Raw genomic sequence first — 11,655 nt, 5'->3', positions numbered from 1 at the left:
GAGTCGAGTGATATATGCCATTCGGCCATTTGGAGCACTTTTATATCTTCGGTTTTGCAAGTGATTGCTATACCTTTCTAGGAGAAAGGCAAAAATATTTGGGCCTTGGGAAGTAAAAAACTAAATGCAATGCTGAACTGAGCCTTGCAAAATATTCAAAAACAATCCCACAAAAACAAAAAAAAATATACGGAAAAACGTAGGAAACGAACAGAATTGAAAAAAGTGCAAAAGAGTGGGTTTGTAGCTTAAAAAAGTCATGGGTTTGTAGCTTAAAAAGTCAATTTTTCAGAAAGTAGAAATGTTCTACAAAAATGCTATAAATCACGTTATCTTACAATTTATGGCTGAGCACCTTGACTTTTTCAACATCGATTTTTTTGGGACACCCTAAAGAACATACATCAATTTATGCAAATAACATGAAAGAAATATGTTTCAATTATATGACGCGATAATTTTTTTGTCGTGGTATAATCGATACGTCGTTGTACTTATATTTGGACTCGTTGGACTCGATTATTTATCATTCGTTAAAATATGATTTTAAATTCGATTATTTATAGTAGGATTTTTTTTCTGTTTCAAATACGACTTTCTTTTCACAACTTTTGAACCACGTGCTTAATCATTATAAAATTTATCACTTAACCCTCTTCTACCGTTCATCTGATATCAGTATTGTTCAAATCGGTTGTGTAGTTTCTGAGATAATGAAATTTCGTGATTTTCACATTTTGATTTTCATTACAGACGAAGTTACAGTCCGATTACAGTAAAATTCAATAGGGTGTTATAAGACCTTTCATTTGACACTGATTTCGTGAAAATCGGTTCAGCCATCTCTGAGAAAAGTGAGTGAATTTAAGTAGCCTTCGGAATATGTTTCTTTTAATAGCTGGATTTCACATTTTTAAACATAGCAGGCAAAGTTAAAGTCCGATTACGAAATAAATCAATAAGGTCATATGGGGCAACTAGACCTTCCATACGACACTGATTTTATGAAAATCGGTCGGGCCATCTCTGAGAAACATAAGTGAGATTAAATAGTCTCCATAACATGTTTCCTTCATAACTTTTGAACCACATGTCCAATCTTCATGAAATTCAAAAGTTAAGGGTTTTTAGGTAGCCCGTTTATTTAGAACTAATTTTGTTAAAATCGGTTGTGTAGTTTCTGAGATAATGAACTTTCGTGATTTTTACATTTTGATGAATGACATACAAACTAAAATCCGATTACAATAAAACTAGACCTTTCATTTGAGAATTATTTTATGAAAATCGGTCCAGCCATCTCTGAAAAAATCGCGTAAGATTGAAAGGTTGAGCATACACATACATACACACACATATTTTGTTTAATAATTCAATGATTTCGTGAAAAATTTGGTGTTCAATCTGTGCATTTTTCGTGAACATCGGCCTAATGAAATGAATAATGGAACAAATACCCTAGTTCATTTTTGATTACTAGCACGAAGCTAGATCCGGTCAGAAGGTCCCTCGTGTTGCTTCAACAGAATAAGCAGACGCTTCTGTAACCTGTGCGGTTGCAATTTTAGCATCAAGTGGAAAATTTCCCTTATAATGTTAGGGTTTTCCTCGAACTGTCACGCGCGGGCATCTTGACCAGAGAGCCACGAAAAGCAAAAGTGGAGGTAGCAGCCATACAAGAGATGCGTTGGCCTAAAACCAGAGAACATGAATTCCGGATGGTTGATCCAAACTCGACTGTTGTGGTAATTATCGAGGCATAACCCTCCTCAATTTTGGTTATAAAAGTCTCTCCCGTATCCTTTTCCAGCGACTGAGGCCGTTTCAGTGGGACGATCTACTACGGACCAGATGTTTACCTTGAGACAGATCCTCGACAAGTTTCGAGAACACAACTTGCGGACACATCATCTGTTTATTGACTTCAGGGCGGCGTACGATACAGTGAAACGCAACGAACTGTAGCAAATAATGCTTGAACATGGTTTTCCAACAAAACTAATTAAACCGTTACGTGCGACGCTTGATGGTTTCACATCATGCGTCAGGACAGCGAGTTTTCGGACGCGTTTGTGACGTTAGATGGTCTGACCAAGGTTACGGGCTCTCGAACTTGCTGTTCAACATAGCTTTAGAAGGTGCAATTCGAAGGTGTGCAAAGGAGTGGCACCATTGTCACGAAGTCCCACATGCTTCAAGGCTTCGCGGATATTGATATAATTGGTGTTAGCCGTAGATCAGTTGAGGAGGCCTTTACGGCTCTTAAAAGGAAGAATCGCACTCATCATAAACACTACCAAAACGAAGTACATGATGGCTGGCAGGGAGCGTGGTAGTTCTGGTATTGGTGCTGCGGTGGAGATGGATGGGGATACTTCCGAAGTAGTCGACGAATTTGTTTATCTTGGTATTCTCGTGACATGTTACAACGAGGTGAAGAGAGAGATTGCGGCAGCCAATAGAGCTCATTACGAATTGCGTAGCCAGCTTAGGTCCCATGGCCTAGCGATCCGTACGAAGTTTGCGCTCTACGGCATTTGCGCTCTACGGACGTGGAAGAAGACCGATCTACTAGTGCTTGGGGTCTTCGAGCGTAGAATCCTGCGATCAATAATCGGTGGCAAACTAGAAAATGGGGTGTGGAGCAGGCGCATGTATCACGAGCTCTAAATCGAGAGGTAACATTTAAATTACTTTCACTTTTTTATTACAATGGCCGCACATAATAATTCCCAAAGATTCATAAACACTGCTAAAATTTTTCCAAATAAACAATAAAAAAGACAACGAAGGATAAAACCAATAAATTGATTGTTATTACACTCTGGATGACGTCAAGTGTAAAACTGTGATCGAATACACATTCTCATTTTTTCATTATAATTTTCTCCCATGACTTTTGAAAATTTTAAATCCTTCTACAAGTTGGGCCAATATTTTTTTCTGGAAATTGTAAAACGCTATATTTAGGAATAGCAAAGTAATTAAAAAAAGAAGGAACTTTCATTCAAACGATTTTTTTCATTGAAAGAATTGAAAAGACTTTATTGGAAGCAAAACAGATGTCCTTCCAGATCTGAACGGATGATTTATTAGTATTTTTGCGTACTACGAATGAGTAATTTAAAGTTCAATTATCCGTTGGAAAACTGATGACGGTTGAATAACTTTATAATAATAATAAATAATAATAAATGTTTATGCATGGCTAATGACTTTGCAGAAGATATGAAATCTTGAAAAAAAGTTTTGTTGAAAATCATGATTTGAGTAAACTTTCTATATAGAACTAAATATAAGAGATATAAATTTGGCATCTTCGACCAAGTTTGCTAGCAAAAGCATCTGCTACAACTTTCTGAAGGACACTGGTTGTCTGTCTGACTGTACTGAAAAATAAACTCTTCGTATGTCTTATAGGTGGATTAATGACCGAATCGTTCATTTCAAAAGAAGCGCAATGAAATACACAGAAACCTTTCCAAATAAGGTATATCACTACAATCAAATGTCAGGACTCTATTTATTTAGAGCAACTAATCGATGAAATGAAACAAAAATAAAATAAACTAGGGGAAGCGAACCAGTTATGGCAATACCTGATAAATGTACCAGTTATAGCATAAACCAGTTATGGCATGAACCAGTTATGGCCTATGGAGTTTACATGGAGGAGTACTGGCTGGTACCATTGTGCTTATGCGATATAACCATAACTGGTGCACTTACCATAACTGGCTCACCTACCCTATATGCACGAGGCATTCGTTTGGGTTTGCGGATGCACGTGCCAAATAAATCTGAATACTTTCTTCTTAATCTCTTGCGTTGATGAATGGGATAAGAATTATCAAACAAACGTGATCGTTCACAGATTGCCATACGTTAAGACTTATCAGGATTGAAATAATGAGAACTTGCACGCTCGGTTCTTTCGAATATCCTGTCCGGTCCGGAAACACACTCTGTACGTCGGCTTAGAGCAGTGTTGGGAACACTGCCAACCTGCTACCAAGCGATGCGTAAAATACCACAGGGATCGAGGTGACAGGAAGGAACGTCAAGGTAGTAGAGTAAATAAATATCGAAGTTGTCATAGAGAGATAACAGGAAGGAGAAGAAAAAAGTAAAGGTTAAAGCGAAAGATTGTTTAATAAAGTTAAGATAAATTCAGTTGAAAAGCGAAGTGTTTGTTGGAAAAATTCTAATAAAGTAAGGAAGCGGAGTCAGTGCAGGTTGTTTCTGACAGGCACCTATCGATTGATAGTTAAAAATCAACAAACAAGTAAGGGAAAGTTATGATCACGAAATACCACTCATAACACGTTAAAATTATACAGCTCTAGTGGACGGAAGGACTGTCTGAGACGATTCGAGAATTAAAGTCGAGAGACATTAAGTCTGTGGAATATTCGGACAGAGCACAATTAAAATCCGTGAGTTGCGAGAGAAGCATTGTTTGAAATTTTAAACTAAGGTACTAAATAATCGAACACTATCCAGGTACGAACTACAACTACATCGAAAGTTAGGTTAGCACGAGTACAGTCAGTAGGACGAAAACGTGTAACGCTAATCGTGAGTAAACGCAAATGAAATTACTAGATACAACATATTAAAATAACATAAAATATTGGCTAGGGTGGTTAATTTAACATCAAATTAAACAATCATAAATCAGGAGTATTTGGAAGAGTTAAAAATACACGAAACACTAATTGTAAGTAGTAAAACCATTTAACTATAATGTCTCGATAAATTGTAACCAAAATTTTAAATACAATTTAGCTTTGATCGGCTAGTTAAACGTCGATTGTCAAGGAGGTTTCATTGTTCGGTCCGAACAAAATCAAAGAATTATTTCGGATTGGATTTGCTCTTCGCAGAATGACTTCACGCAATTCCAAGATTGTTGGGGGCCACGACGAGGAGGCCTATTCGGAATGTTTATATTGTAATAAATGCGAGTCGGACGATGTTGACTGGGTTCAATGCAAAACTTGCGAGCGATGGGCTCATTTTTCCTGTGCGGGCGTGGATGAGAGCGTCGTTGAAGTTGAGTGGGAATGTTCGCGATGTGATCGGCCAGTCGATCAACAACTAACCGTTCCAAAAACGTCTAAGACGCGGTCTAAAACTAGAGCCGGATCGAAAAGCGAAGGGGGGTCTGTTCGCGGCAATGGGTCTGTTTCCGAACTGACTGATCAGCAGTTTGAGGAAGAACAACTCGCGCGTGAAAGAGCCTTTGCGAAGCAAATGGAGATTCGGGAAAGTAGACTACGTAGGGAGATGGAATGGAATGCAAAGCAGTTGGAGATGGAAAGGAACATGCGAAAAAGGGAACTCGAGGTGCAACGTATGATGCAGGAAGAAAAGCTCAAGCAGGAACAAGATCTGTTGAACGCGCAGTTAGCAGACGAACAAGCATTTTTAAAGCAGCGGAATGAAATTCGAAGTAAACTGAACAGCAGTATTCAAAAGGTTAAGTCATATATGAACGAAGAGGGTGCTGTAGGCGGTACGTCGGAACAAACACCTAACAAGGTGACTTCGTGGCTACATAGTCAAAGAAAATCCGTAACAAATAGAACAGCTAATCGCGGGGCCGTGGAAAAAGTTGAAAATCCGTTAGTAAGGCCATCTTTATCGGTTGCTGAAGATGAAGTGAGTCAGTACGATGATTCCGACAGTGACGGGGATGGAAGACAGGACTCAGACAAGAGTGAGAGCATTGGAAAAAATTCACTGGCGGCAGGCGAATCTCACCGAAGCCAAAGCGGATTTGAGAGTCAAGCTTTCAGGCTGACTCGGGAGCAGATCGCTACCAGGAAGGTGATATCAGGACACTTACCCAAATTCAATGGAGACCCAGAAACATGGCCGTTGTTTATAAGCAGCTTTGAGAATACAACCAGGGCTTGCGGCTATTCGAACATCGAGAATTTGGATCGTCTGCTAAACAGTTTGGGAGGAGAAGCGCTAAATGCTGTCAGAAGCATGTTAGTGCTCCCGGATTCTGTGCCGGAAGTTATTCGAGACCTTCGTAGGTTATTTGGCCAGCCGGAAAAACTGCTAAGAACGTTGTTGAATAAGGTCAAAAATGCACCTCCACCGACGACGGAGGATTTGAAAACTTTTGTCAGGTTTGGCATAACGGTTAAACAACTCTGTGACCATTTGGAAGCGGCGCATCTTAGTGACCACCTGCGGAATCCTTTGTTAGTGCAGCAACTTGTAGAGAAGCTGCAACCAGAATACCAAATGAAATGGGTAGAGTACAAACGAGGTAGAAAGGGAACACCACTGCGACTGTTCACAGATTTCATCACTGGTATCGGAGACGTGGCGTCTGAAGCAGTGGCCTATTCATTGACGACCAATGACACAGCACGGCATTCGAGAGTAAAACCCGCCAGGAAGAACGAATTTCTGCACGTACATGATTCTGCGTCGAAGTGCGACGATCGAACGTTCACAGGAAAAGCTAACAAACCTTGTTGGATCTGCAATCGAACAGATCATCTGATAAGGTTCTGCGAGGACTTCAGGAGGATGAACGTGGGAGAACGGCTGAAAGCTGTAGAAAAGCAGAAGCTGTGCGGTGTCTGTCTCAATAAGCACGGCGACAATGCATGTGGGTCGAAGGCACGGTGTACCGTGAAGAATTGCAAAGGCAATCATCACACACTTCTGCATCGTGTAGAGGAATCTGTTCAGCTACAGAGAGTGGAGTGTAATACTCACGGAGGCCTAGATCGTTCGGTCATCTTTCGCATGGCACCTATATCGTTGTACGCGGGAAATAAGCGATACGATACACTGGCATTTTTGGACGAGGGTTCATCTACAACCCTGGTAAACGAGGCTGTGGCAGACCGACTGAAGGCGGAAGGAGAAACAGAGCCACTCATTGTGACTTGGACTGGGAACATCAATCGGTTCGAAAATAACTCCCGGAAAGTTGAATTGACGCTGTCGGTAAAAGGCTCAAAGGAAAAGATTCCGCTGGAGAACGTTCGCACTGTGTCGGAACTTTTGCTTCCGAAACAGCATATGCGTTTCGCTGATGTTGCGAAGCAATATCCGCACTTAGCAGGGTTGCCGGTAAGAGATCATCCAACCGGACAAGCAGCGATACTTATCGGTTTGGATAACCTGCATTTGTTTGCGCCGCTGGAGTCACGAGTCGGTAAGCAAAACGAACCGATTGCCGTGCGATCGAGAATTGGATGGACGGTATACGGCCCTGAAAAGCGTAAGCCGAGCGCAAGTACGTTCCTCAATTTGCACACAGTGTCGCCAGTGAGCAATCAAGATTTGCATGATTTGATGCGAAATCAGTACATTTTGGACGAAGCAGTTGTTTCATCGTTTCCCATACCCGAGCCGAAGGAAGAACAACGGGCGAAAGCGATATTACGAGCGACAACAAAACGGTTAGGAGAACGATTCGAAACCGGGCTGCTGTGGCGTGAAGACGAACGCCGATTTCCCGACAATTATGCGATGGCATTACGGAGGATGAAGGCACTCGAACGAAAGCTTGAAAGAGATCCAGCTTTAAAGGAGAATGTTTGTCAGCAGATCGTGGACTATCAGGAGAAGGGTTACGCGCATAGGATAACTAAGGTAGAACTTACGCAGACGCCTAGCTCGGCGGTCTGGTATCTGCCATTGAATGCAGTTGTGAATCCACGTAAACCAGGGAAAGTGCGCCTGGTGTGGGACGCAGCCGCGTCGGTAAGAGGAATATCACTGAACACAGAACTGTTAAAGGGTCCAGATATGCTTATACCCCTTCCCAGGGTTATTTGCCGCTTTCGTGAACGTCCGGTGGCGTTTGGCGGAGATATCCAAGAAATGTACCACCAGATTCGAATCCGATCTGAAGACAAACAGGCGCAACGCTTCTTGTTCAGGTCCAACTCAGCAGAAACACCCCAGGTGTACGTAATGGACGTGGCCACCTTCGGATCCACGTGCTCGCCCTGCTCCGCGCAATATGTTAAAAATTTGAACGCGGAACAGTTTTCAGGACAGTTTCCTGAAGCGGCGATTGCGGTTAGCGAAAAGCACTACGTAGATGATTACTACGACAGCGTGGACACAGTGGAAGAAGCGATGCAGCGAGCCAAAGAAGTGAAATATATTCACTCTCAAGGAGGCTTCCATATCAGGAACTGGGTTTCGAGCTCCCATGAATTTCTCGAAGCGATGGGCGAGCGGAATACGAATGATGCAGTTCATTTCAACCGGGACAAGAGTGCGGAGTATGAGCGCGTGCTGGGTATTGTTTGGGAGCCGGTTGAGGATTCATTTTGTTTCGCTTCCGTGTCTACTGCAGCGTTTCGGTCAGTTTTAGATGGCGACGAACGCCCAACGAAAAGGAGTGTCCTTAGCTTCGTAATGGCACAATTTGATCCAACGGGACTCATCTCTCCAATAACTGTGCGCGGAAAGATGCTGATCCAAGATCTCTGGCGTACCGGTTGTGACTGGGATACGAAAATTGATGCGGAATCGTTCGATAAATGGCGTCGGTGGATCGGTATGATGCGAAACATCAAATCCTTCAAGATATCGCGGAGTTATTTTGGAGACGCTAAATCGACAGAGATACAGGAGTTAGAGCTGCATATTATGGCAGACGCAAGCGAGAAAGCATATGGATGTGTGGCATACTTTCGGGCAGTCGTAAGAGGTGAAGTGCGGTGCGCACTGGTTATGAGCCGTTCTAAAGTGGCCCCGTTGAAACAGGTATCCATTCCCCGTCTTGAGCTCCTGGCGGCAGTTCTTGCTGCACGACTGTCGAGAACTGTTATCGAGAACCACAGCCTAGTCGTCGGCCGAGTGGTATTCTGGGTGGATGCTAGTGTGGTGCTCTCGTGGATTCGCTCCGATCAACGCCGATATAAACAATTCGTCGGATTCAGGATCGGCGAAATTCTCAGCCTAACGAAATTGACTGAATGGCGCTGGGTGCCTACCAGGATGAACGTAGCGGATCAGCTAACGAAGTGGGGCAAAGATCCAGAAATGCATCCTGGAAGTGCGTGGGTTCGTGGGCCCTCCTTTCTATACGAAAATGAGGAGAAGTGGCCGAAGAAAGAATTACCCCCCTCAAACACGACGGAAGAGCTACGCATTCATCTGTTGTTGCACAATGTGAAGGTACAGACGATTCTCATAGACGCGGGGCGCATTTCCAAATGGACCGTGCTCGTGCGAACGATGGCGTGCGTTTTTCGGTTTATCTCGAACTGTAGACGAAAGTGCAAAGGACTGCCGATTAAAACGCTGAAACCGACGAAGCTGCAAGCAAAGATGTTGAAGCAAAATGCGGTAGTTTGTACTATTGTTCCATTGCAGCAAGAAGAGTATGATATGGCCGAAAAATGTCTGCTGCGTATGGCTCAGGCAGAGAGTTTTATTGATGAACTAAAGTTGTTGAAACGGAACGAAAACCGCCCAGTAAGTCAGTGGCTCGAAATCGATAAATCTAGTCCTCTTAGAAAGCTCACTCCGTTAATCGATGAGGCTGGCTTGATTCGTATGGAGGGACGATGTGCGCAGGCCGAGGATCTTCCATTCGATCTTCGATTTCCTGTCATTTTACCGGATGATTCCAGGATCACCAATCTGATCGTCCAGCACGTTCACGAAAAGTGTGGCCATGGATACAGACAAACGGTAAAGAACAAACTGAGACAACTGTTTCATATCATTCATATGGATGCAGTGGTAAAGAAGGTATCATCGGCTTGCATGTGGTGTAAGGTTAATCGCAATCGTCCGCGAGTTCCCCGAGAAGCACCGTTGCCGGTGCAACGTTTAACACCAAGTCTTCGTCCATTTAGTTTTGTTGGAGTAGACTACATGGGACCGTTCGAAGTGACCGTGGGACGCAGAAGAGAGAAACGGTGGATAGCACTATTCACCTGCCTGGTTACGCGGGCGGTGCACCTTGAGGTTGTGCATGGACTGACAACACAATCGTGCTTGATGGCGATAAATCGTTTCATTGGACGACGAGATTGGCCAATAGAGTTTCTGTCGGATAACGGGACCAATTTCCAAGGGGCAAGCAAAGAGCTGGCGGCACTCATTAAGGACATCGAGTTTGATTGTGCGGACGAGTACACAAACGCTAAAACGAAATGGACGTTCAATCCTCCCGCTTCACCCCACATGGGAGGTGTGTGGGAACGCTTAGTCCGCTCGGTAAAGGAGGCACTGAAATCGTTACATGATGGCAGGCGACTTACGGATGAAATCCTTCAGACGGTGATTGTGGAAGCCGAGGACATGATAAACTCCCGACCTCTCGCATATACGTCTCAGGAGTCTGAGGAAGCAGAAGCTTTGACTCCAAACCATTTCTTGCGTGGCCCCCCCTCGAAGCGACAAGACGTAGGTATTCCGCCGGCAAATCCTAGTGAAGCTCTGCGGGATGCGTACAAACGATCACAACAGTTGGCTGGTGAGATGTGGCAGCGTTGGATTAGAGAATACGTCCCCACTCTGAACCAACGCACCAAATGGTTTGGTGAAACGAAACCGTTGAAGGCGGGTGACCTGGTCTACATCGTCGAGGGAAACAACCGAAAGTGTTGGGTTAGAGGAATAGTAGAGGAGCCTATCATATCCAGAGATGGTCGCATTCGACAAGCATGGGTGCGTACGCGAACTAAGCGCTACAAGCGTGCAGTAGCGAACTTGGCTGTGCTGGAGTTAGAAGTAGGTAACACCGAACCGAAAGTAACTTCCGGACCTGGGTTACGGGCCGGGGAATATGTTGGGAACACTGCCAACCTGCTACCAAGCGATGCGTAAAATACCACAGGGATCGAGGTGACAGGAAGGAACGTCAAGGTAGTAGAGTAAATAAATATCGAAGTTGTCATAGAGAGATAACAGGAAGGAGAAGAAAAAAGTAAAGGTTAAAGCGAAAGATTGTTTAATAAAGTTAAGATAAATTCAGTTGAAAAGCGAAGTGTTTGTTGGAAAAATTCTAATAAAGTAAGGAAGCGGAGTCAGTGCAGGTTGTTTCTGACAGGCACCTATCGATTGATAGTTAAAAATCAACAAACAAGTAAGGGAAAGTTATGATCACGAAATACCACTCATAACACGTTAAAATTATACAGCTCTAGTGGACGGAAGGACTGTCTGAGACGATTCGAGAATTAAAGTCGAGAGACATTAAGTCTGTGGAATATTCGGACAGAGCACAATTAAAATCCGTGAGTTGCGAGAGAAGCATTGTTTGAAATTTTAAACTAAGGTACTAAATAATCGAACACTATCCAGGTACGAACTACAACTACATCGAAAGTTAGGTTAGCACGAGTACAGTCAGTAGGACGAAAACGTGTAACGCTAATCGTGAGTAAACGCAAATGAAATTACTAGATACAACATATTAAAATAACATAAAATATTGGCTAGGGTGGTTAATTTAACATCAAATTAAACAATCATAAATCAGGAGTATTTGGAAGAGTTAAAAATACACGAAACACTAATTGTAAGTAGTAAAACCATTTAACTATAATGTCTCGATAAATTGTAACCAAAATTTTAAATACAATTTAGCTTTGATCGGCTAGTTAAACGTCGATTGTCAAGGAGGTTTCATTGTTCGGTCCGAACAAT

The 11,655-nt window shown here is 43.0% G+C and overlaps 1 protein-coding gene across 8 annotated transcripts; it reads left to right on the top strand.

Moving 5' to 3' along the window:
• The first annotated feature begins 4,005 nt into the window (after positions 1-4,005).
• LOC129731719 (uncharacterized) lies at positions 4,006-11,628 on the top strand. Of its 8 annotated transcripts, none has more exons than XR_008729068.1 (5): positions 4,006-4,285; positions 4,341-4,436; positions 4,504-4,578; positions 4,642-11,092; positions 11,148-11,628. XR_008729068.1 is itself a non-coding variant. In XM_055691944.1 (2 exons), exon 2 carries the CDS (start codon positions 4,888-4,890, stop codon positions 10,831-10,833), a length of 5,946 nt encoding a protein of 1,981 aa, XP_055547919.1. In that variant the 5' UTR covers positions 4,006-4,285; positions 4,341-4,887; the 3' UTR covers positions 10,834-11,628. The 8 variants fall into 8 exon arrangements, 1 of the variants encoding a protein (XP_055547919.1); XR_008729069.1 differs by having other exon boundaries at positions 4,341-4,578; positions 4,642-4,720; positions 4,789-11,092; XR_008729066.1 differs by having other exon boundaries at positions 4,341-11,092; positions 11,148-11,243; positions 11,311-11,385; positions 11,449-11,628.
• The last annotated feature ends 27 nt before the right edge of the window (positions 11,629-11,655 follow it).

The sequence above is a fragment of the Wyeomyia smithii genome, chromosome 3 (assembly GCF_029784165.1).
Source record: "Wyeomyia smithii strain HCP4-BCI-WySm-NY-G18 chromosome 3, ASM2978416v1, whole genome shotgun sequence".
Classification (NCBI taxonomy): Eukaryota; Metazoa; Arthropoda; class Insecta; order Diptera; family Culicidae; genus Wyeomyia; species Wyeomyia smithii.
Note: the sequence above shows the minus strand (reverse complement) of the source record. Positions and strands in the feature narration are given on the sequence as shown.